The sequence below is a fragment of the Oryctolagus cuniculus genome, chromosome 4 (assembly GCF_051225735.1).
Source record: "Oryctolagus cuniculus isolate XC-2025 breed Fujian yellow rabbit chromosome 4, ASM5122573v1, whole genome shotgun sequence".
NCBI lineage: Eukaryota > Metazoa > Chordata > Mammalia > Lagomorpha > Leporidae > Oryctolagus > Oryctolagus cuniculus.
The window spans coordinates 143,476,759-143,503,946 of NC_142870.1; the positions used below are offsets into that span (position 1 = coordinate 143,476,759).

At 38.4% G+C, this 27,188-nt stretch overlaps 1 protein-coding gene across 15 annotated transcripts in view; it reads right to left on the bottom strand.

The window, feature by feature from the left end:
* Positions 1 to 27,188, bottom strand: part of ARMC8 (armadillo repeat containing 8) — an 862,269-nt gene that overhangs the window by 44,758 nt on the left and 790,323 nt on the right. For 10 of the 15 annotated variants that reach the window (XM_089332200.1, XM_070072756.2, XM_017346800.4 and 7 more), the window contains 9 exons: positions 26,929 to 27,071; positions 26,729 to 26,826; positions 21,641 to 21,733; positions 18,411 to 18,491; positions 16,037 to 16,112; positions 15,852 to 15,942; positions 13,400 to 13,460; positions 11,310 to 11,510; positions 8,444 to 8,539 (listed from right to left, as the gene is read on the bottom strand). In XM_089332200.1, coding sequence (XP_089188326.1) covers positions 8,444 to 8,539; positions 11,310 to 11,510; positions 13,400 to 13,460; positions 15,852 to 15,942; positions 16,037 to 16,112; positions 18,411 to 18,491; positions 21,641 to 21,733; positions 26,729 to 26,826; positions 26,929 to 27,071 — 940 coding nt within the window. The remainder of the gene's footprint in view (positions 1 to 8,443; positions 8,540 to 11,309; positions 11,511 to 13,399; positions 13,461 to 15,851; positions 15,943 to 16,036; positions 16,113 to 18,410; positions 18,492 to 21,640; positions 21,734 to 26,728; positions 26,827 to 26,928; positions 27,072 to 27,188) is intronic. The other 5 variants (XM_070072761.2, XM_070072762.2, XM_070072760.2 and 2 more) reach the window with 1 other exon arrangement.

Below are 27,188 nucleotides of genomic sequence, written 5' to 3' on the forward strand. Positions count from 1 at the left end.
TTACATCTAGACAGTACCCTCAGAAAAACATTTAAACTTGATATAGAAGAAACACAGATATAACGAGTCCTTGTTATATGGGTCAAAACTTCTGAAACAATTGATTTTGGTATTTTGGAAGGAGAAAGTGAGAAAGTTTTCAAATAAACTTTTTCATAAGGGAGGGACTTCTCCAGATCCATTCATAATATGCTATTTCAGTTATAATCACACCTTAATCATATCTGGGTATACTGATCATGGCAAAACTGACTTTCAGTGTGGACAAGACTTTTTTATACACATATGAAGCCCTGGAATTACTACATAGCAATTTAGATTTACCTCCTTAACTACCGTAAATCAGAAGCCTGACAACAGCCTTCTGTTTTAATCATGGGCACACAAAGAGGTACACCATAAATATCATAAGAGGAACAGAACAAATCAAAGAATCTCTGCACATTCAGGTATCAAAAACTGTATGAGAGAAATGACACACTTTCTGAATCTGTTCATTTGCAACCAGCTAGCGCAACTACTGAACTATTTAACAAAGTTCTCTTACAGTATTTTCTCTTCCACCCACTTCAGAATAATCACACATTCTGTGAAATTTCTTGCCATTCTATGTCCTAATTTGGCTCTAATAATGACATATAACTTTCTAAGAGTAAAGTAACATAATGATTAGGAGCCTAAGCCTTGGAGTAAGACTGGGTTAAGATGTATGCAGGCTCCCCCACTTACTAGCTGGGTGGTCTTGGTCACCCTGTTTCATAATCTGCAACAGTTATCTCACAGACTGGCATGTGGCTTCATGGAGGTAATATGCTAATGTTTTGCACAGGGCCCAGCATAAAGTGAGAACTCAATAAATGGCAGTGGTAATAATCACATTGAATTGTTTTCCTAAACAGACCACTGTTTGATTTAAGTATGTGAATGTTATGATTTTTGCACATCCCTGTACTACTTAACACAATTTTCTGTATCTGACAAAAGCTTGCTTAATAGATATTTGCTTAATAAGTGAACTGGATCTTTTTCTCTTGGGCACAGTATCTTATTCAGGCAACTCTGCTAACCTATAAGAGTACAATAATATATCCTATCCAAAAGCCAGTTTTTATCTAATTTGCCTAGGGCCTACTACATGCTATAAGCATTCAAATATGGGAATCAACAAGTAGGAAGTGACATGACATGACACCTAGAGATGATGTCATGGTGTCAATATTTGATAATGCCTTTCTTCAGGAAGTTAGACAACTGGCCTCTGTCTCTCCCTCTCCTAGCGTTGCCAGCAACCCATTTCTTTCTATATTCCAATACAAAGACGCAAATGAGAAGTGTAGGTAACCACAGGGAGTGGGAAAATGTCTTCTAAAAAGGGCAAACAGCAAATATTTTAGGCTATGTGGGCCATTCAATTCTGCCACAACTACTTAACCTGTTGTAGTGCAAAACAGCCAAACAAAACATATAAACAAAGGAACATGACTGAACTACTGCAATATAACTTTATGGATACAACTTTTCATATGTTGACAATTATTCTTCTTTCAATAGCATCCCATTTAAAAATGTAAAAACTATTATCTTATGGGCTATAGAAATATATAAGTAGGCCGGCGCCGCGGCTAACTAGGCTAATCCTCCGCCTAGCGGCGCCAGCACACCGGGTTCTAGTCCCGGTCAGGGTGCCGGATTCTGTCCTGGTTGCCCCTCTTCCAGGCCAGCTCTCTGCTGTGGCCTGGGAGTGCAGTGGAGGATGGCCCAGGTCCTTGGACCTGCACCCCATGGGAGACCAGGATAAGCACCTGGCTCCTGCCATCGGATCAGCGTGGTGCGCCGGCTGCAGCGCGCCGGCCACGGCGGCCATTGGAGGGTGAATCAATGGCAAAGGAAGACCTTTCTGCCTGTCTCTCTCTCTCTCACTGTCCACTCTGCCTGTCAAAACAAACAAACAAACAAACAAAAAAAGAAATACAGAAGTAATACATATCCCCAGGTTAAAGTCTGCCTACTCCTGTGCTATTTTCAATCATAGGAAAGAATGTAGCAATAGTTCTGATTCTTCATTACAAACTGAATTTTCTCAAGGTCAATGTCTCTGAAAACATCTGATTACACCAAAAATTTCATTAATTTCCAAATAAAATATCCTTGCAAATCCAACAGACTTATTTTAGCTTCGCAGATCTAATAAAGACCATATTTTAACCCATTTCTAGGTTTGTAAGAAATCTTTTTTTAAATAGATTACAAAAAAACTAATAAAATAACCAATCTGTACGTCATACTTGACAAAAAAGAAAATTAAGTCAATGGATTAAGCAGCTAAATACTACACGGTACAGCACTCAATTTTATATCTACATTTAATGAAACTCTGAAATAAAACTTCACTATTTAATAAACACCTCTATTACGTATAATAGTATTATCATTCCCAGGTTGCTTCTTTCAGTATGCTGAAGGCCAAGGTTCTCAATGCTGTGGGCAAGTGGCAAAACCTGGCCTGTCAAGGTTATCTCTAAAAATACTTACCATTGTAAATTAATGTTGCAAGGTTCATTTAAAATTCCTTGGTAGGTTAGTTTTATGAAGATAACTAACAGTTTAATTACACATTAAGTCAAGGAATTTTGAATTAATTTTGAATGAATTTGCTGGTATTCAATAGCAGAGCCAAGTCCCGAGGAGTGCTACGTCTGTGGTACCACAGAAAACCTTCAAAACATTCAAGGTCTTGTTTCTATAGGCAGGCTAAAGCATCATCCTGACTTTATGGCAGAGACAAATACAGAATTTTGATGATGTATCATTTAAATGACCATTTAGAATGACTGAACTTTGCAAAGCATTTTAAAAATTAATGATACATTTACATCATTACCCAGAAGCTCAACCAGAAGCAAAATCACATGATAAAACAAGATAGCATTAAAATATAGGGAAAATACTGCATTTGTTTAAAACATGAACATTTGTTTGGAATATGGTTTCAGATGAATGGCAATCCTCTAGAGAAAATGTCAACCATGACAACCATGGACAGTAATACTTGGATAACCAAAGTTAGACAGAATTTGGCCTCCTTTTCTCAAGATATCCATTATCAATTATCTTAGTCAATTATTGATTTGTATTGCATTCTCTATTTAATGCCAAGAGAAACAGAACTGTATTTGATATGGTGCTTTGGAGAACCTGGTTTGACAAAAAAGTTCTAAAAATCAGTATTAAAATATTTTAAAATAAAACTGTAAGATAAACAAGACAACTTATTATTAATGATAGATACTCTATAGAATAGAATATTTACTGGAATGAATAACAGTTTTAGAAATGTGTAACATAAAATCACTTTCTTCTTTGCAAATCTTATTCACATCTCCAAAGTTGTTCACTTTTTTCCCTAACACATAAAAATATATATTCTTCTTTCAATGAAGTCATTTTAGACATCCTAATAAATGTTTCCATTTATTGAGCAGCTATTATGGGGCAGACACTGCTAAATATTTTAAATATATTACAGCTCATCTTTACAATGACTGCAGTTGTAACTTTTGCTAGGAAAAAGAGTGCAAAAAACAAGTTCTTATTCTTCTTTACTCTGCTTTTTTTTTTTATCTTCCTCTGCCAATGTGTCTTGAAGAAAAAAAAAAACAAACCATACAGTTTAAAAAGAAAATCAGCCCATCTTTGGTTACTTTTTTCACCTATGACATACAAAGTCATTGTGATTGGAAGATTCTCCCCCAACACACACATTCACACACACTCTCTCTCTCTCACACACACACACGGAACAAAAACTTAAGATTTCATGTTTTTAATTCTTACTAACGCAAAATAAAAGGCATTTAACAAGCATTAAAAATGGCAAAAAAATTAAGCTATTAAATTCCAACTTAATTGAAGGGTAGGTCCATAGATATCAACATGTTCATTTTAACTGGTTCCAATAATTCTTTTTGAGTCCTCAGTAAATTAATTTCCTTCTTTCCTCTGAGTTACTGAGGTTTTATTTTAAATGAAGTTGTAAAGTTTCATCTTTTTCTCCCCTATCTATGCAGTGGGCGGTCTATAGTTCAATCAGTCTATGTAGAACTAAATGTATTACTGGCCTTAAAAACCAGACATTCATTAAATGGGCAGATAACATTTTATGTAGCTGTAAACATCACTTTATACAATAGGTTGATGACTAAGAGTCAAGTTAATTTCTATAAACCAAACCATACTTTCATCCCTAGAAAAATGGGGTCCAGATTCATACTTGTCAATGCTGTACACTTTAAAAAAAAATGGTCAAAGAAATGAAGTACCATCCTATAAAATATATCCTCTTTGATCTACATTCAAGTGACATGCCCTCAGATTACCTGACTCTTGAAAAACAGGAATTTCCTGCATTTTCTCTATGCTGAATTTGAATGAAACCCCTTGCCTACATAACCAGATGTGTATCTCCCATTTTACCTTTCTTCTCATCACACACATATATAAATGCTGGTGAGGTTAGGACAGTAACTAACATAGACAGGACTATATATAATTTGATTATGGGTAGTAAATACTATAATGTTGCAATAAGGCTCATCCACTTGTTCATCAATTTTCTTCATTCTTCAAATATTTATTGTGAACTATGGCACCGTATTGTAGATGCTGGAAATAGTGAACACAAAAAAATCACACACACACACAAAACCTGCCCTCAAAGAGCTTACATTCTAGTTCCTCAAAAGGTATCTGCTGCTAGAATCTAAGTATTGAAAGCTTAAGAGAAAAGCTTATTGAAAGGCTCTATTAGTCAAATGCCCCAGAGGAGCAAAGACTATAATCAGTACTTCAATTAACATTTGTAACCTGTTTATTTTTACAAAAACCCTAGTTTATTGGTTTCCTTCAATTTTAATTTATATTTCACTACTTTTGATTTTCTTCCCCTTATACTTTCTAACATTTTTGACAAATTTCACTAGTTCCTTAAAAGAAGTAAGAGATAGTCCTTTCTAAATTAACACGCTAATTGATGGTGAACAGGTACCAACCAAGTGATGGTCTTCCTAAGAGTGAATCTTGGATACAAAGAACTGGCTTCAAAATGACACAACTGTTTACAAAGTCTGTGCCTCATGACTTAAGCATTCACTGAAGATGTCGATACTTGAAACAGTTTGATCTATTTGCTTGGTGTCTGCTTTCCTTTTCACCTTCCCACTAGACTTCTGCTTCCTCAGCAGCACTAATATGTGGTAAAGACTATCACTAGAAACTATGGACTTTCCCCTTGGCAGAGATTAAAGCTAATTCTTACCTAGCATTGCTGTTAGTGCAGTTACTGCTAATATAACACTTTCTCCACTGAATTCTCAGTTCCTGACTAGGCCATCACCAATCCTACCATAGTCCAATCAGTCAGGGACAATTATCACAGGTAATTTGAATTCTAAGTTCAATGTGGCCATACTACATCTGTTGCCGAGCTCACTGCTCCTCCATCCTCTCTTGAGCTTCTTTTCCCTCTTCATTTCACAACAGTGGTAATATTTTTCATTCTCACCTGCAGAACTCCTTCCACCAGCACCACCCTCCTTTACTCCAGCTGTCAGGACACCACAAGAAATTAGGTAATTTGCAAGTATGCCACAGAGTGATTAAAGAATGCAAAGCTAGCAACAGAATACCAAGGTTGCTCTGCATAGGATACAGAAAGATACAGGCATGTTAAAAGGAAATGTCACTCTGTGTATGACGTCTGCATTTCCATCTCTATATGTACTCAACAGATATGTTCCAGGAATTGTCACACAGTTGGTTTATTTTAATGGGAATACACTAACGCTGCCCCAAAGCAGAGATAGTAAATCTGTGACCATATTCAGTATTCAGCTTAATTTTGTCTGGCCCAAAGAGAAGAGACCAAGAAATCAAAAAAAAAAAAAAAAAAAACAGCAGGCCTTTACAAGTCTTTAGAAACAAAAGATAGAAACATAATTCTGTGAAGAGAAGGCTGGTGTCATTCCCTTTTACTGCTCAGTGTACTTGTCATTGTTTCTACTTCTTTGCGCTTGCTTTCTCTTCTTCATTCTGCCTCCTTTCCTCACTGGCCATCATATGGCACTGGGATACATATCATTTACTGTATTTATTGATTTATGCTCCCATTTTCAATTTAAAGTAGATCAACTAAACATGTTATCTTTTTCTCCTGAAACAAAACAATTGGTTGTTATTTTTGAGGAACTTAGAGGAGGTGAGAAAGAGAGTAAGTATACAGTTCTTGAAATTTCTTTCAGATTCTCCAATTATTAACTCAGTTAAATGAAATGCCATCTTGATAAGCACAAATATTGCACTAAAAAATAGATACTGTAGTTTAAGACTTCACACACACACATAAAAAATACAAAGTTCATAAGGTATAAGTATAAAATTCAAAGTATTTAGAATAAAACAAAGTATCTGATGTAGAAAGCAAATAAAATTCTACATAAATAATTATTTCAACAAAAAATGGAATTGAAATAAATGCAATCAAAGGAAAAGAGTTTACCATTTTTATACAGTGAAAATAAGGATTTTCCACTCCTAAAATCAGTCTTCAAGCTGATTTTACCATAAAATTACTTTGTGTTTTCCATTTTACAATTTCTCTTCAGTAGTGTCTATGAACTATAAATTATTCAATTTCCCAGAAATGAAATCTCTTCCTAAAGACACTACAGAATCCCCATCACATAAAAATGTCACAATATCTTTACCACACAGAAAAACTATAATTAATAATTATAACTTATTCTTTATTTGTCATCTTTCTACAGAAAAGATCAGAAATTAGCCTTATCAGGAAATTACACATATTATGATTACAAATTTTAATAGACTACTGATTAGACTGTTTCAAGTTATTTCTAGCACATATCACAAGTCATTAATTCCAAAACAACAGTTTTTTAACAAAAAAGTGCAAAGAAGTACAAACGGACATCCTATTTCCCCCCATTACGGTCCATCTATCTATCTCCCTTTCAGTCGATGACATGGCCTTTTGGAGCTATAAAAATGGGTACTTCTGTTTCCAGTGGGTTCTAACAACCATGCTCAAACTGTATGTATTTAAGTTAAATAGACCATGTTTATTTTTTAAATGTTTAATCTACATGAATTTTCATAAAAGCTTCTCTGCTTACAATACACCATGTACCTAAAGTGAATGAAACAAATCAGTGTCAATGACTATACATCATGTTGCCTTGAAATCACAGTTTACAAGTGAAAACTTACAGATGTCAAAAAATGATTTTTATAGGTAAGTATTAAAAACACTTCAAGTCTAAAGTATCTTGTTAACTGAACTAAACTGAGATACATGGAAAACACTTAGCTTGTGAGTTGTGTTTCTTGAATTGACTTTAAAGCTGCTTACGGATCTAATCTAATTATTTCAATTTCTTCAATGATTGTTGTTTTTCAATTTATTTCAACAAACTTAAGGTTATTCCATATTTCTCTTCCTATAAGCCTAAAGTACTTCTCTGAAATCATGCTAAACTTCAATACTTTGTGACTGTTCTTACAGTGCTCCTTAAAATACCAACATAGATGGGGAGATTTCATAAATCATGCTCAGTAAATGTCTAATTTGCTATTTCTCCTATGGCTCCTAAAGACAGAACTTACGGTTTTGCCCACTAATGGTCCTAAGAGCTTTGTGTTGAATTTGTTAGATTTTTTGTTTCTGAATGGTAAGCTCCAAACTTTAGTTTGTGGAGGGAGCCAGGTCAGAGCTTACCACTACACTCTACTTCTTACCTACAACTATTCTCATAAACAACATGAGTTCAGTGTTAGACTAGGCAGTAGTAACCTAAGGGCACTATACCAGTGATACATTTTTTGGGAGCTAGAAAATTCAGATGACCACTCACTAAACATAAAATCATCATTCCACAAAGATTTTATTCACATTAAGCTTGCACAGTAGCAAAAAAAAAAAAAAAAAAAATCAAAACATAAAACTAAGCCACATATCAAAAAAACATTGTACAATAGAGATTTGAATTTCTCAATGGCATTGGAAGATATTTTCATAAATAACAGTTACAATTCTAGTGTTAGATCTTTCAAGGTGTCTGAAGCTTCACAGTGCTAGAATTGATTTTTATCAGAACACATGCAAAAGTGTGCAACATAATAATTCGTATTAATGACACAAAAAAAGCACGCCAGCTACTTGTCATTCCAGCACGGCCATGCCACTCTATTTCTAAAAACAAACAAACAAACCCCAAATCCGGGTCCCATTCATTCTTCAATTATGCCTTTAGTCACTCTGTTTATTATATTCAGTCACTGTTAGTGCTCTTCACCACGACTTTCAGGTTGACGTCACTCCCTGCCTGCTGGCTGTCAGGACTGGGGGACGCCCCTCTCCCAGACTCACCTTCTTCCGGATGTCTTCATCATTTGCTCCAAGAGAGGCATAGAGCTTGAATGCAGCCTGGCGGAGTTCGTGAGCATGTTTTAAGTCATGATCAAGCTACAGAAGGGAAGAAGAGGTATGTTCCAAATCAGTCTATAAATTAAATCTTCAATAAAATACTTGAGTGGAGCTGAAGAAAAATATTTGTTAGTAACTGTTGGTGCTGTCACAGAATTCCTCAATTATTTCTGGGTTCCATTCACACATGACTGTGACCTTGCCTGCTGCTTCTATTTGTAAGTGAACCCCACAACACTTACACTAAATATGTAACAGCTTTATGAGTGTCCAAGCCCTAGAGTTTAGTGTTCCTAGATGGTAGCTCCACTGGCACTGAGCTTTTTCATCCAAATGTGTACCATCATTTCTTCCAAAGGAGTTACCTTGGAAAGGTTCCCTCTTATCCAATGATATAAGTGCTGTTCATAACATTCCAAGATCTTCGTTTGTAACTTTCTTAGAAGACCTAACTGGCATACTAGTTAGAAAACCCGGACTGTGGTACTGTTTTATCAACTAAGAGTTTCAAGTTCACTGCTAACAGTGGTATGTAAAGATGAGGAAATTCAGCTGGGAAATATAATTTAGGCTACCAAGAAACTACACACACACACACACACACACACACACCCTAAAATAAAAAAATAAAAACTCATTTGGAGTAACTCTGAAGGCAATTCTTAAGTCATTCCAAAATGAGTAGAGTAGTTCCAAAAATGTTTTTAACAAAGCCAATAAAGATGGATTATGGGAGCACCTTTCCAACATATAACAACCATTTTCCTAAGTTCTAAACTATAGGCTAATCATAATTACATATTACCATAATGTGAGAATTTCTGAGTCTAGTACCTATACTTCGATAGTCAGAAACCATTGGATAACCCACTACCCCAATTAAAGGTGACAAAATAAACTAGTACTCAAGTCGGCATTGGGAAATCATTTAAAAAACATTATCCTAGTTATTCTGTGATGGAAATGAAATGGAAACATTCCTACAGAAGATGTAATCTTCTACAGACTAAATGATTTGCACATGCTTAAGTTACAAGTTCTTTAAATTATGTTTCCTTACTCTCCTGCCCATCAAGTATTCTTTTTGTCTTGCTGGGGTGGTAAACTCAGGGTGTTTATGAGGCCATAGTTAGGGCTGGCTTATGTATTTTTGGACTGGTAAGATTCCGTGTCAGTTAGCAAATGGCCAGAGGGAAAACAGACAAGGAAACTGGTTCAATGTAACTTATCATCTCTACTACAACAACACTATCGGGGGAAGTGCAGACACAACTTTAGTACATAGAAGTGTACCCAATTAATGCAAACATCAACGAAGGTGATTTTTAGGTCCCTTCTAACAGAAGAGACATTTCCTTAATAGTCTGTTTTCTCTTCAACATTAAACACCAAATGAACAACTGCCTTCAGAATGAGAATTTTGAAACTCAGAATTCAGAAGCGTGGGGGAGATCAAGAGAACGGATAACAAAAAACAGTCATATTCTTGAAACAGTACTAGTGACTAATTAAGAGGCCATGCTCTATCGTGACCTTCTTAAATGAACTTTCTCTTACAGAGTCTCTTATGCTTAGAGAAACGATATGGCAAACAGGCTAAGAAGCAAGAAGTTGAAAGGAACATCGACCTGCTCTAAGAAAGCTAAATTTTCAAAAACCATAATTTAGGAGCCGATGCTGTGGCATAGCAGGTAAAGCTGCCACCGCAGTGCCAGCATCCCAAATGGGCACCAGTTGGAGTCCCAGGTGCTCCACACCCTATCCAGCTCTCTGCTATGCCTGGTAAAGCAGTGGAAGATGGCCCAAGCCCTTGGGTCCCTGCACCTGAGTGGGAGACCCGGAAGAAGCTCCTGGCTCCTGGCTGTGGACTGGCATAGCTCCGGCAGTTGAGGCCAACTGGGGAGTGAACCAGCGGATGGAAGACCCTCCCCCTCACCCCCCGCCTCTCCTTCTCTCTGTGTGTAACTCTTTCAAATAAATAAATAAATCTTAAAAGAAAAAGCATAATTTAATCATTGACAGTCCTAACCCAGAGTTTAAATGGTAATACTATGAAACTCAATAAAGAAGACAGGAATAGATTGAAAAAAAATTTTTTTGATGGAGAGTAAAATAAGGTCACTCAGTCACCACCTGTAACAGAAGATTACAGATGCTGAGCCACTGGCTGAGATGCCCAAGTACCTTGGGAGTGCCTGAGTTAGAGAACTAGCCTGCTTTCCATTCCAGTTTCCTGCTTATGAACACCTTGGGAGGCAGCTGTTTATGGCTCAAGTAATTGAGTCTCTGCCACTGGTATGGGAGACCTGGATTGAGTTTCAGGCTCCTGACCTTGGCCTGATTCAACCCTGGCTATTGTGGACATACAGGGGAGTGAACCAGCAGCTGGGAGTCGTCTTTCAAATTAACAAATTAAAAAAAAAAAAAAAAAGATTACCCTTAACATAAAGCATGAGAATACATCAACAGAAAAATGATTCTGTGACCTTGAATAGGATTAGATGATGTTGATATAATTTCAATACCCAGCTTAAAGACTGTGCTATTTGGAGGGTTTAAGCTGGGAGTTAAGTTTACTATTTTCTTCTTTCCTGCTTATCTGCTTAGTAAAAAAATTCCCAACTATAAATATATTAAACATATTTGAATTAAAAAACTCACAAAGCAATGTAATATGTAACCAAAGATAAATGACTCCTCTATTTAAAATGTTTTTGAGCTGTAATGATCAATTGGTTCAAAGTTGTGAGCAGTAAGAAAAACTTATTAAAAATCCTCTTGAACTACTGAAAAGGAAAAGCAAACATACCCTTTTAATATCAGTGATGGCACTCACTGAGCTGGGATACTTGAAATAATCAGCAAGCATGGCAATGAGGTGGTCAGTTATGCTAGCGATTCTCTGCAGCTCAACATCTGGCTCAATCAGATAGGCGAGTGTTTCAGCTCCTTCAACTCTCTCCTCTAGCAATCTCTCCTTACTGCACATTCGAACCAAACAAGGCAATGTCTGAAAGGCAGTGAGATCAGTTATTTGCTTTCTGGTAAAGGTAGAATCTTGAAGAGTATATTAAGACTGAATCAACTCAATGGCTTTCACTGGGAGTCATGTTTGTATTTCTTCTATTGATTCTCAATAATAAAAGATTTTTCAAAAAGCAAAAACAAAATTCAGTACAGATTAATCATCTGTGCTAGCACTCTAAACGACTCATACATTCAACTATATGAACAGAATCTCTTAGTTAGGCTTTTGTGATCAGTTCAGATTGCACCTTATCGAACAACCTTTTAAAAGACATTTAAGAATCCCTAACAGATCATATCTGATGGTTCTGCCCCATCTTTGTGTTTATTTACCTAAAAGAGATCCAGCAATTGAACCAGGAATGATTTTGCCCAAAAAGTATGGAATCTTTTCCTTAGTGAGTAATATGGTTGGGATGACTTTTTTAGTTTGAGAATTAGTATCTATAGTTGCAAAAACAAAACACAGCTTTAACAATTCAGTACTTTTACCATTTCTCATATTCCACATGTTATTCTAAAATGTGAGTGACATGCATTGATCACAGCTGCTAGGTTTTTCAAAGAACTTGCTGGAGTGATTATGGTATCCAATAATCCAATTTCTCTCCTGAGGTCCTTCAAACCTCTTGGCACTAGTCCTGGTAATTTATCTATATTAGTTTCTGAATAACAACATCTCATGTATTTACTATTTTTAAGGCTTTAAGGAATAATGTGGAAGTAGATATTAAAATTTTACAACAGGAAGCTTTCCTCAACTACCACCATAATCTCTACCACAAAATTTAAATTTTATTTCTCACTATTGATTTCCTATTAGGCTAGTTCAGGTTTTACAACTCAATCTTAGCTTTGAAGGGGGAGGTCCTACTCTCTTGGTCCTAACATTCCTAGTTACTAATAATTATCAACACCATAAATTCATGTTTTACTGAATGTACTGCCCTCAAGTACATCATAAAGAAGATACTACCAACCCATTTTACCAACGAGGAAGAAAGGAGGGCTAAAGAAGTAAATAAGCCAGGCTCACTTGTATGAAAGACGTTAACACTCAATGCAGAGCTGCTTATTTAGGGAATTCCTTAAATCTCATTAAATGAACTGACTCTATCAGAGACTGAAGTGATCTTCTCAAGGCTCTCTTATCTTTTACCTTAACTCACATTCATAAAATGACACAAGATCAATGCATTTATACTTGTTTTGTTCTTTATAGCTATGAGACATCTTAATGTAAATTATTTAATTTATAGTTATCCTTATTATAACCCTAGGGGATAGCTGAGCAGGAATTACTGCCCACATTTTCATAATGAAGAATCTGGAGCCACCAAAAGAATTGGGCATCAAGCAGGTCAGTGGTGGCAGTGCTAAAACCAGAATCCTGGTCTCAGGACGTTTACGACTGGTCTCTTCTCCAGGTTTTCTCAGTTCAGACAGCATCTGACATACCACAATAATAATAATAATAGTTTTCAAGTCTATCTATTAAGTCTCACCACTGGCTCTGAGAGTGACATAGTCTTCATATGTAGAGCTAGTAAAGTGCCTACAAAACTGCACTTCAAACATAATGAAAATTATAGATTATAATATATTTTCCACTTCACTTGAATTTCATATACTTTCAGATTTCCGTTTTCTAATTATCATAAAATGAAAAAGTTGTGATAAGAAACAAATCATTTTGCTTTACTATTGAAAAACACATCGAAAATTAACTTTTAAAAACTGTAAAGCAAGCACATTTTATGCCATGTACACATCTATAATGATAAATACATAAAAAGTGAGAATGCTATTATACATACTCAATACTTATAGAACTGTAATTCCCATGTTTCCAGGGAGACTTCATTAGCTTACCTTTAACACAATACAGCTGTCATCTGTCCGAATTGCTCCTGCTCTACACATGTAAGTTAAACTGGAATAAGATGGCAAAAAGTAAGTTTTACCTTTGGCTTTAAAGTTTTAAAAAGAAAAATTATTTGCCTTTGAGATTTTATGAAAAATAAAACACAAAAAAACAAGTACTATCATTTTTTTAAAAAGATTTATTTATTAATTTGAAAGTCAGTTACAGAGAGAGAGGGAGAGAGAATCTTGATCTGCTGGTACACTCCCAAGATGGTCCCTATGGCCAGCACTAGACCAGGCTGAAGCCAGGAGCTTCTTTCAGGTCTCCCACTTGGGTAGCAGGGGCCAAAACAGTTCCATCCTCTGCTGCTTTTCCCAGGCCATTATCAGGGAGCTGGATCAGAAAAGGAGCAGCTGGACAGACTGGCACTCACATGGTTTGCTGGTGTCGTATGCAGCAGCGTCACCCACTGTGTCACAATGTTGGTCCCTACTACCATGTATCTTGAGAGACATTTTGACCTTCCTTTACCTGAGGTTCAATTTAATAACTGAAGCAAAACCACACACATATAGATAGTAAGCCAGATACTAAAAACAAACAAAAAAACCTACCAAATTGTTTTAAAAATAGACGGCCTAGTAAGTGCAGACATTTTGAAACTGTGCTAAGTACATGTGAGTTATGTTTTTCTCTGTTATTTTGTTTTAAATTTTCTATAATAAAAGAGGAGGAAATATTAAAAAGTTAACAAAACATCTCAGTTTATAAATGAAGTTGAGATAGTCTAACTCCAATACAGTAGAAGTAGCACAAAAGACCCACTTAACTTGTAACACAACTATTCATCAAAAACTAATTATTCTGGAATGGGTATTTAGCCTATTGGTTAAGATACTCATAAGTGCCTAAGTTTGATGCCAGTCTCTGACTCATGATGTCAGTTTTCTACTAATGCAGACCCTGAGAGGCAGTGATCATGGCTCAAATAACTGGGTTCCTGACACCCACATGGAAGACCTGGATTGACTTCTCTGGCTCCTGGCTTTAGGCCCTGCCTTGGGCATTATGGGTATTTGGGAAATAAACCAGTAGAAGGCAGTCCCAGGGCAAAAAGTAAAACATTCTATGTTTGGCTTTTAGAGAAAACTATACACAAATCAGGAAAATTCTTTTATACTTATTTTGTAGAAGGTTGAAATCTTTGTAGCTGTTACTTTTCATGAGTAATTCACTGAAAATCCTAATTCTCTATTAAAGAGCCACAGCTTCACTTAGCATAGAACCATACATATGCTCAACATACCCGTAATTACCTCTATTGGTAATTGCAGAATGAACACACACTGGATGCTTACATGAGATAGGAATTATGCTAATTTTACACTATTATCATACAAAATATCACATATCTAAGATCCTGTTTGCTGTTCTTTTAAGAGATAAAAAAAGTCTCCTTCTCAGAAATCATCCCCCATGTCCCATTGGGGCCAACGCTGTGGTATATCAGGTAAAGCTACTGCCTGCAGTGCCAGAATCCCATATGGGTGCCGGTTAGAGTCCTGGCTGCTCCACTTCTAATCCAGCTCTCTGCTATGGCCTGGGAAAGCAGAAGAAGATGGCCCAAGTGCTTGGGCCCCTGCACCCACATGGGAGACCCGGAAGAAGCTCCTGGCTCCAGATCGGTGCAGCTCTGGCCATTGCAGCCATTTGGGGAATAAAGCAGGGGATAGAAGACCTCTCTTTATCTCTCTCTCTGCCTCTGCCTTTCAAATAAATTAATTTAAAAAAAAATCACTCCCTGGTTATCATCTTTAATTAATTCTCTCTACATTTGTCTATATTTTCATTTTTGTGGTTTGATACTAGGATAATGTGCATTAATTGTATCTATTTCAATTTTGTATCATCTCAACTGAAATACAAAGACAGGGAAGGACATTAAAGTAATTTTCTGTAGATGGGTCTTCGATATATATGAGAGTTCCTGTCCTGCATACTATGAGTAATAAACTGAATGTTAAAAACTGACCTCTAAAGTGGCATTTGGCACAGTGGTTAAGACGCCACTTGAGATACCTGCATCCCAGTATTTGAGTGCCTGGGTTCTCTAGTCCTGGCTCTGCTTGATTCCTGCTACTGCACTCCCTGGAAGGCAGCAGGTGATGGCCCAAATACTTGGCTTCCTCTCCTCACACTAGAGATGTGGACTGAGTTCCAGGCCCCTGGCTTCCTCCACCTGGCTCAGTCCTGGGGAGTGAACCAGTGGACAGAAGATCTCTCTGCCTATCTCTGTTTCTCTGCCTTTCAAATAAAATTTTAAAAATGACTTTCATTTAGCAAAATGTGGCATGACTTTCAATTTTCAAAATCCCAAAGCAAGAGGGACTGAAACTGTCCAAAAATACTCTAAGAGATGGATAAAGCACTTTTCTCCCACATTGTCTTGACTTTTACCATTTTGCCGATGTGAGCTGCATCTCAATAGGCTTATCCCTCTGTAACATCTTCACAAAAATCTGTGGCAATAATTCTCCATCAACCAAAACTAGAAGCAAACAAACAAAAGGATTAAGAAACTTATTTAAATTCATAAAGTTCATAAATTAAATTTTATAGATGTACTGAAAGTTTCAGCCTACCATTCACCAGGGTCATCGATACCTGGGGGTTTTCAAAAGCTAAAACGGAGAAGCATTTCAGTGCTTGCATTCGAACCTGTAAAAATCAAAGAACAAATAGTGCATTTATTTTAATGGCTCAGAATCTAAACTCTTCTCCTGAAAAAATAACTATTTAAATCTGCTTAAAATACTAAAAGGAAGCCTCAAAGGAATGGCAATAATATTTGCATGATTTGAAGAGTACTGTGAAAGTCAGAATTAATTATAGAAAAATTAAAATCAATTTTGAAGTAATAGAACAATAATGAGGAAGCAGCAGCAATTAAAACTGAACTAGATAAGTCCCTAATCAAACCTGTAAGAACACTGTACAAAATACAGCGTTGTAAGACAAAGGGAACTTCAAAAAATTACCAAGAGCCTTTCAAGTGGGACATTGCTTCCTTCCTAATTACAAGACTGAAGGGAAGGCAAAACTAGAGCAGGTATATGAGATGGAGATGGGGACAAAAAAAAACAAGGCAGAGGAAACAATGTTACAACAAAAGTTTGAAAAGGACTAAATTAATTTACCAATAGAACACCTAGCAATTATGTTACCCTTTCTTAAAACTAGGTTACTGGTTTGGAATACTATCAAGGGCCTTGTTTCCTGATCACATAAACACATTTTATTGTTTGCAGGGGCTCCTATGAGAACTCTTATTTTTTATTCTTTCCATTCATTTTTCACCACATGATCTCATCCTCACTTCCAAAGCCAGAGTCTACAGGCACTGTTCTCATGTAGAACCTGGGGCTGGCAGGCACTCCCCAGACAAGCAGCAGGGGAGTGAAGCAGCACACTCCCTCTCCTGGGGAATGCTCTGCAGGACTGGCACAGACCACAGGCAGAAATGAGAGCATGTTAATGACACCATAGCGGTGGAACAATCCTAGCCGAAGAGCAGCGTTACCAGACACTGTCCCTTCTACAACTTGTAAGTTTCAAGTTATTACAGTAGATAAGGAAGTCTAAAGCGCGGGGGGGGGGGGGGGGTGGAAGGAGAGCAGGGAGAATTAAGGAAGCTGGAGTATGGACAAGTAAAGGGACAATAAATAGCCGACCACACGACTGCTTTTTGATGTGCAAGGGCTAACTGGTTTAGTCCTCTGTGTAGCAGAGAGAAGCAGCAGCTCTCAGTAATTTTCTTTCCCTGCCTCTGGATAGTTTCAAGCTGGCTCCACCCATTCCTATCCTTATGAACCTATTACCAAGACTAAATTCTGGATGTCTAAGACAGGGAAAACATACATATGAGCAGATTCTATTTGAAATAAAGTTAAGCATAAAAAGAACAATAGTTGAGGATCATCAGTGCAAATACACAGAAAATAAAAATGACTGCTTCCCTGATCTACAGGTAACTTCTGCCATACCCAAATCTAATGTGATATAATAAAGACAATGTTCCAATATTTGCTACAACATTCTAACTAGACAACAATGAATGCTTAAAATTTTAACTCAATGACTGATAACATTATGTTTACTTTTTATAAAGTCTGAAAATTCTTTGACTTTTCAAATAAAAATATAAGAACACATTTTAAAAACATTTTAAGGCTGGTGCCGCAGCTCAATAGGCTAATCCTCCACCTTGCGGCACCGGCACACCGGGTTCTAGTCCTGGTTGGGGCGCCAGATTCTGTCCCGGTTGCCCCTCTTCCAGGCCAGCTCTCTGCTGTGGCCTGGGAGTGCAGTGGAGGATGGCCCAAGTGCTTGGGCCCTGCACCCGCATGGGAGACCAGGAGAGGCATCTGGCTCCCGGCTTCGGATCAGCACGGTGTGCCGGCAGCAGCACGCCAGCCGCAGCGGCCATTGGAGGGTGAACCAATGGTAAAGGAAGACCTTTCTGCCTGTCTCTCTCTCTCTCTCTCACTGTCCACTCTGCCTGTCAAAAAATAAATAAATAAATAAATAAAAATAAAAAACATTTTAAATATTGATGTGTATGTGGGTATAATCTGTAGGTTTGAGTCACTGTGGCTAGATAAAGATTTTAAATATGAAATCCAAAAATATGTTTTTCCTGATACAGCAGGTCATTGCATCTACACATTTAAAGGTATTATTTCAAATGTAGCTGCAGCACTGCTATCTAATCAGAAACACTGCAAAATAGCTAAAATCAAAAGCAATTCATACACAACCATATGCTAAAAAATGGACATGCAAGAGCAATTTATTTCCTAAAAGAGCATTCTATTGGTAAAATAATGTCCCATAACGTTTTACTGATAAACTACTACTCTTGGTCATAAGCTCTAGTAAAGAAGTGATAAAAACTCATATATATGGGCCTCTTTTTAGAAAACAAAGAATTATTTGGCCATATTTTTAACATCTCACCTTGTAGGATAGTGAGGTTAGTAGGTGAGCAATATTCTGAACTGCACCATGATTAAATAAAATTGTTTGATGATCTGGCCCCTGTAGGAAAAGAATACAACAATACATTAGGAAGAATAACGATTAACTTCAATAAAACTATATTTACTTTTTTTTTAAAGATTTATTTATTTATTTGAAAGTCAGAGTTACACAGAGAGAGGACAAGCAGAGAGTCAGAGAGAGGAGGTGGGGGTAGGTAGGTCTTCCATCCGCTGGGTCACTCCTCAACTGGCTGCAACGGCTGGAGCTGCGCCGATCTGAAGCCAGGAGCCAGAAGCCTCTTCCAGGTCTCCCATGTGGGTGCAGAGGCTCAAAGACTTAGGCCATCTTCTGCTTTCCCAGGCCATAGCAGAGAGCTGGACTGGTAGTGGAGCAGCCGGGTCTCGAACCGGTGCCCATATGGGATGCCAGCACTTTGGGCCTGGGCATTAACTCGTTGCGCCACAGCACCAGCCCCAAACCTATATTTACTTAAAAGTAGAAAGCTACATTTACTCCAGTGTAGAATTATGAGTTACCTTTTGCTTCTATTACTCAATCCTAAAAAGTGGGGTAGACACTGATTTTAGTCCTACAAATAGCTGCCACATCACACTTCATCCCAGTTCTAGAATTGCTACCTCCTATGCCTCTGAAGAAAAGAGAAGAAGCTATCCTTGGCACTAGCTCTTTGTGGTTGTTAAATACACTAAATACACAGTAGCACAGCATCCAAGGCCTCTATGAAGCCTGCATTTTATGTGCTCATGGTTGGCACAGTTATTCTTACATCTTAGTACTGATGAGACAGTCAAGGAGAACCCTAAAACTAACTGCAAGAGGAACTGAGTCAGAGCCTAGTCTACCTCAGCACACTTGGGACATCTCAGTAACGTCATGTTGGGCAACACAACACTCCATAATGGAGAAGTTAACAGTATTTTGGTTCCTATATTTCTTCTCTTTTATCATTTTTAAAATTATCATTTCCCAGAGTAGAAATGTAAAGGGAGAAGAAAAAAAATTTATTTTTCATCAACTCTGTTTTCTACTAAAGATCTTCAAAGTGGCAGAAGCTAACAGTTACTGCAAAGCCACAATTCTTATTCATTCATTTTATGCTCCACTTCACCCCATGAATTAATGAAAGGTCAATTAAGCCAAGACAAGGAAGGTGTTTTGTGCTCATTGTTTAAAAGAGAAAAACAAAACCAAAAGGTGGGCTCTCTGCTGGGTTTGCCGAGGAAACCAGTTGCTAGTCCAGAAAAAGCACTGTCAAACAGGTCTCGCCAACTCATTATTTAGCCAGACAACAACTTTTGCGCAAATGCTTACTCTATTTCTAGAGTCCAAATCCCCATCACTTAAGTGGGGAGATGAGCATCCAGGCTTCTGAATAACAAAACAGCCATTTTTATAGTTAACAATCTATTTTTTAGTTAACAATCTCCTATACATTTTATATACTATGCATGAGAAATGTTCCTTAAAACAAAAAAAGTTAGAAATCTCTCAATTTCCATGTTTTCTAACTTTTAATTTCTTATTATTTCAAAAAGTTATGGAGGGGGCAAGACAGAAAGAGAGAGAGGGAGAGAAAGAGAGAGAGATATCTTCCTTCTGCTGGTTCACTTCCCAGATGGCTACAAGAGCTGGCACTGGACCAGGCTGAAGCCAGGAGCCAGAAGCTAGCAGGGAGCCAAAAAAGGAAATGAAGTGGCTGCCAGAGTTGCTGGTGGTGGCGGCTTTACCTGTTTCATCACAATGCCAGCCCCTAATTTCTTATTTTTAATCAGTATAGAGTATTTCACAGTTTAATCATGCAAACCCATATTGCATATTTTAGGTAGTTTTTGATGTCTTACTGTTATTATAAACAGTGTTTCACTGAACATACGTGAAGTTGCATCTCAGGACAGATTCTTACCTTATTAGCATAAATTCCTAGAGAACAACGGATTGATATATTACTACATGTTGCAAACCAGTCTTTGCATCTTTGTATTAACTGAAGACAATGGCATTCTCAGGACAAAGGTTTTTGCTTTTTTAGGGATGGGAAGGAGTGAGGGAGAGCGATATCAAGATATCAAGATAGAAATCCCCAAGAACTCAATCCAGCTCTCCCAATTACTTGAGTAATCACTGCTGGTAGCATAAAGTGGTACAATCTATAAAAACAGTAAGTAGTAAAATTACAAAGACACATAATCCTTGACTCGGCAATTCCATTTCTTACAAAATATCTTATGTAAAGGTATTTTTTCTAGTATTGTTTTGTGATAGCACAGATTGAAAATAAACTAAATGGTCCAAATTAGGAGGCTGGTGGGGATGTGTTCTGGCATAGCACATAACGCTGCTCCCTGAGACAACAGCATCCTATATGGGTGCCAGTTTGTGTCCGGGCTGCTCCACTTCTGAACCAGCTCCCTGCTCAGGGCCTGGGAAAAGCAGTGGGAGATGGTTCAAGTGTTTAGGCCACTGCCATCCATGTGGGAGACCCTGATGAAGATCCTGGCTCTGGCTTCAGCCTGGATCAGTCCTGGCCATTGTGGCCTTGTGGGGAGTGAACCAGCATGTGAAAGATCTCTGTCTCTCTAACTCTTTAAAAATAAATAAATAAATAAATCTTTTAAAAGAGGGTTGGTTAATTAAATTATTGCACATCTATACAGTGAAATACTATGCAGCTGCTTGAAAAAAAATACGAAGGAGGAAGCTCCTTATGTACTAATATGGAACAGACTTTATGACATGTTCAGTGAAATATGCAAGGAGCAGAACAGTACAGTATGCAAAGTATGCCGTCATTTGCAGTAAAAAGAAGAAAAATACATATGTAAGTCTAGACCACCTCTGGGAGGATACATGAAGAAGGTACATCTCTTAAGGGCATGTAAGAGTTTGCTTATAGAGGACAGGCATTTAGCCTAGAAAGTAAGACTCCGGTTAAGTGTGCATCCCACATTGGAATGTCTGGGTTTGATACCCAGCTCTTGACTCCAGTTTTCTTCTAATGCAAACCTTGAGAATCAGCAATGATGGTTCAAGTGATTGGGTTCCTGCCACCCACGAGAGACCTGCTCCTGGCTTCTGGCTTTGGCTAGGAGTGTGTGAATCAGTGCATGGAAATTCTCTCTCAAATAAATAAGAAGTTTAAAAAAATAGGCTTTACAACATAAGAGAACATTCATTGTGGTTCTTACTTTACAGCAGTGTGAGAAGATCTGACAGATGTACTCCTGGGTATAGCGAGACCTGCTAAGTAGTGCCATGAGGTGTGGTATCACTGTGGCATCCTGTAGCGGAAGGGAAGGAGAACACAGCAACAAGAAACTTAGGCTCCATGTGCACATTTGACAAAATATTTTCACAAGCAGGTACACAGTCTCTTATCGCAATGGCAGTAAGTCAAATCTCTATGGAACAGAAAAAACAAAAGCCACTTGGCCAGCAACATCTAGGCAACACAAAGAATAAGGAAAGGGGTATCAATTTTTATCTATGACAACAAAATGTGAGGACAGAATATTCTCAGTCTCTCTCCCGTAAGTAGCCTGCATCCTCACAATAAAACACTATGTCAATAAAATTGACAGAAATTAGTTCTAAAACCAAAATGTGAGGTGACTAATAAGCTATACAGCAGTAAATCACCGAGAAGGAAAAAGTCCTGTATAAGAATAAAAATTGACAATTTTCATCTCTGAGATATTACTGCAGCCATCAGTAACTATTAAAATCTTTCAGGACGGTTGTTAGCTATTTTCAATCTGCACAAGACAATGATTAGCCACTTCTCACATAGAGCCCACTCAGGATGGGCTTTCTGATAGGTAACCCTAACAGGTCCTATTGCTGACATTTAACAACATACATGGTAGTTCAGGAAGAAAGAAGAATCAACCTACCCTGCTGCAGAGCTCACCAATACTTTTATTTAGAATGCAAAAGGAATTAAAAGTTGAAAGGAAATTTGGCCTGAACCACAAATGGATAAGAAGATAGCTCAAATCTTCTAGTGAGTGCTATCACAGATCCTAGAACTACCACTTCCCAAGAAGGAATGTGCAAGTACATTCCTAGGGGGTGTTCTTTAGGATGGGACCTAAAAGTCTGCATTCTAATCAGCTCTCCAAAGAGGCTGAGGCTGGCCCACTGTGCTTCCTCCAGGATCCTCAAAGAAAATAACAGAGCGCAAAGAAAGAAACTTGAAAAACTTAGAAAACCTCAAAGAAAGTCAGGAACTAACTGCATAGGGGAAAAAAGGAGAGAGAAGATGAGAATGCCATCAGGGAAGTCAAATAGCAGTTTCACTGGCAGACAACAGGGAAGCACAGACCAGTTAAGAGAACAGGGAAATAAAAAGATAGGTTAAAAAAAAGCCTCCATTCTGCTTCCAAGGCTATTTCTACTTCCTTCCTCCACTGTTCTCTCATCCCTTAGTTTCCCTCAGTTTTCATCAATTACAATAGCCTCCACCCCATTTTTTACAATGTCCCTTTTCAATTGTGTTTCTATTATCTGCAATTTATAGATGATTACATAAGGCAAAGAACAGTTACATAACTGCCCCAACTTATCCATCAGAAATCCCACCCTCTTCTGATTGGAGCACTTTTTTATTTCAGTGCCAGAGCTGCTGTTAACATCTGGCCTCTATACAATCCCATCACAAACTCAGTTACTTACATTGAACCACTGCTCTCTGTTATCCCCCTGTATCCAACACTTTACAGATTCTCCACTGTCTCTAAGGTATAAAACCTCTAAGGCATATTATTGAGATGTTTCATCATTTACTATCTAAATTTAACCTCCCTTTGTCTTAAGTTTTCTCATGTAAAAAAAATTAAGCTAAGATGGGCAGGTGATGGGCAGACACTTGGGACACCTGCATCCCATATTCAGAGTACCTGGGATAAGCTCTGCTCCAGATTCCAGCTTCCTGCTACTCTGCACCCTGGAAGGCAGCAAATAATGCCTCAAGTATTTGGGTCCCTGCTACCCACATGGCAGACCCAGATTGAGTTCCAGTTGCTGCAAGCATTTAGGGAGAAAACCACTGTTTAGAAGATCTCTCTGTGATAGTCTTGCTACTTTTCAAATAAATAAATGTTTTTTTAATAAATTAAGTTGGCCTAATACAGAATTTTCCAAATTGCACACCACCATCCATTAGTGGGACATGAACCATTTTGGAGCGCAAGGAGGAAGTAATTAAAACAGCTGTCTAGGGAGCCTGGAACTGTGGCATAGTGGGTAAAGCCACCACCTGTAGTACCACCATCCCTTATGGGTGCTGGTTTGAGAACTGGCTGCTCCACTTCTAATCTAGCTCTCTGCTATGGCTTGGGAAAGCCCTGGAAGATGGCCCAAGTACTTGAGCCCCTGTACCTGCCTGGGAGACCTGGAAGAAGCTCCTGGCTCTTGGCTTCGGATGGGTCCAGCTCCGGCCATTGTGGCCACTTGGGGAGTAAACCAGCAGATGCAAGATCTCTCTTGTCTCTCTCTGCCTCTGCCTCTCTGTAACTCTGCCTTTCAAATAAAAAATAAATTTTTACAACAAACAAACAAAAAACAGCTGTCTAGGGTCAATTTCCCCCCTATTACCATCCTGGGTTTGGGGAGAAACTTTCAGGGTAAAGACAGAGGATTGGTTTAATCTGTTAACGCAACAATATGACCTACAGAAAACCAAACTGCTCTTTCCTAAAAAAGCCCTCGACAGAATGCTTTGGACCAAACAGTTCCCAAAGAGTGATCCTTTAACCAGAACTATCTGAGTTATCTGCAAACTTGTTAGAAATGCAAATTCTCAGGTCCCTCCCCAGACTCACTGAATCAGAAACTCTGGAGGGTCCAAGTAATTCTGGTGCTTACTCAGTTTTGTGAACCAGTGCAGTATCCAATCTGTGGATTCATGATTCATGGATCCCTGAATGTCTCATAAAACTCTGAGGTAAAAATCTGTGCTTTTGGCCGGTGCCACAGCTCACTAGGCTAATCCTCCGTCTGCGGCGCTGGTACCTTGGGTTCTAGTCCCGGCTGGGGCGCCGGTTCTGTCCCGGTTGCTCCTCTTCCAGTCCAGCTCTCTGCTGTGGCCCGGGAAGGCAGTGGAGGATGGCCCAAGTGCTTGGGCCCTACACCCGCATGGAAGACCAGGAGGAAGCACCTGACTCCTGGCTTCGGATCGGCGCAGAGCACTGGCCATAGCAGCCATTTGTGGGGGTGAACCAACGGAAGGAAGACTTTTCTCTCTGTCTCTCTCAAATAATAATAATAATAAAAAAATCTATGTGCTTTAAATGTGGATATTACTTACAGTGTGTGGTGATCCAGAAACTTCACTTAGAGACCTTATGTATCTTTAATGGTCAGAGGATATGCATCTGATGTAGGAAAGGTGGACAACAGAGCTACAGGACAGGCCCCTCTCCATGCTTGCTTTGCCTATGCCTCTCAACTGCTTAACTCTTGAAATATTTATACAGCTTGATTCTGGATAAGATCTCTGATTCATGTGTATCCAATCTGACAGTCTGGGTCTTTGTGTAACCACAGAGAAGTACAACTAGCATGAGAGAGAGAGGGACAGACAGACACCAGGACAGAAACCAGAAGGTATCACGTTTGTGCAATTGTGTGTGGGCCTTTCTCAAAAATCACAAACATACATCTTCTACATATAGATATTGAGACAATGAGTATGTCTTACAGTAGACTATAGATAAGAGCATTTCAAAAACCTTAGCATAGTTTTTAATAAAGAAATTTATTTAAAGATTTATTCATTTTATTTGAATGGCAGAGTTAGAGAGAAAGAGTGAGAGAATCTCCCATCTGCTGGTTCATTCCCCAAATGGCTACAACGGCCAGGGCTGGGCCAGATGGAAGCAGGATCCAGAAGCTTTTTTCAGGTTTCCCATGTGGGTGCAGGGCCCCTAAGACTTGGGCCATCTTCCACTGCTTTCCCAGGTGCATTAGCAGAGAGCTAGACTGGAAGTGAAACAGCCTGGACTCAAACTGACACCCATATGGGATGCTGGTATTGGAAGTGGCAGTTTAACCTGCTATGTGGCCATGCTGGCCCTTACATAATTTCCATTAAGAAAATTCTATGTAATCAACAGATTAAAAGACTCCTTCATAATCCCTGAAGTCTAAAAGAAATTTTTTAAAAATCTGAGACAGAGAAAAGAGGAGAGATAGAGGAAGACAGAGCCCCCAACTGCTAGATTACTCCCCAAGTGCCTGCAATGAATGGGGACTGGGCTAGGGCAAAGCTGGGAGCCAGGAACTAATCCAGGAATTCCAAATGGGAGGTAGGAACTTAATTACTTGAGCCTTCACTGCTGCTTCCCAGGGTCTGCACTGCTGGGAGGCTGGAATCACAAGCTGAAGCTGTGAATTGAACATAGGCATTCCTCTGCAGGCAATCTAACTGCTAGGCTAAAAGGGTTCACTCCCCTGAGGCTTTCGGGGGGGGGGGGGGGACACTGGCTGAGGCAGGTGTTTGGTATAGCAATTAAGTCATCACTTGGGGGACCTGCATCCTGTATTAGCATGCTTGGTTTGAGTCCTGGCTCCTCTGCTTCCAATTCCAACTTTCGGCTAATGCTCAATCTGGAAGGAAGCAGATACATGACAAACTGGTGCCCATATGGGATGCCAGCACTGCAGGTGGCAGCTTTACCCACTACACCACAGTGCCGGCCCCATGCTTTATTCATTTCTACTTCTCAAAATCTTATCCATTATTCAAGGCCCAAATGAAATTCTCGCTTCTCTACAAACCCTACTCTGCTGAACTTTAACCTAAAGTGAGCACAAACCTCCCTATCACTTACTTATTCAAAGATATACTTCCCTGATTTGTACATATAAAGAAATAAGCAGTTCATAAATTCCTCAAGATCTGAGACCTTCACTTCTTTACAAAGCTTAGAAGATTTGATATTTGCAAATAAGCAAGAAAAAAATGAGAGTACTTTAAAAAGTTAATGGAAAATGGAATTTTAAAATGAATTTGGTTTGAAGCAAAAAATTTTTTGGAATTCACTCAGTTTTTTAAGATAAGTTTTCCAAGATCTTTTTGAAACCTCCTCCGTGCATAGATTTCAAACATTTGTGTACCAAGGTAAACTTATCTTTCAATACATTTTCCATGAACTTTTTGAAATTTATATTTCTTGAGACTTTTCTCTAAAATAGTTACAATGAATTTGAAGATGTGAGGCAAATCAGGAGGAGGCTGTTAGTGCAGTGTATGATGATTCAAACATAAAACTCACAGTATACAGTAGCTCCTCTGGAGTGACAGGACTGGTGAAGATGGTCCGCAGACATCGGAGGCAAGCTTCAATGAACTTCAGGTCAGGGGACAGTAGTCCTATCGATGAAACTAGATTTAAGACTCATCTTCCTTTTCAACCAGTATTCAAACACTACAAACTTTTCTACTCTTTACTTGAGCAATGGTTTCCTGACATACCTTGCAGTAAGGCAGGGATAATATGGCAGTCCAGTAGAGACTTGACATTGTTTTCAGTACCCATAGCAAGGCTTCCTAATACCACTGCACACTCAGTTTTCAGCTCTGTGCTTGAGGTTTCTTGCTGAAGCAAGTACAACAATCTAAAAAGAAGGAACTTGATAAACAAAGAGACTAAAATATAGGAGTAAACTCGTGTGACAAAGCTATCAGGTTAATGAAGGCTATCCACGCATTCCACATACTAAAAAATAGCTTGC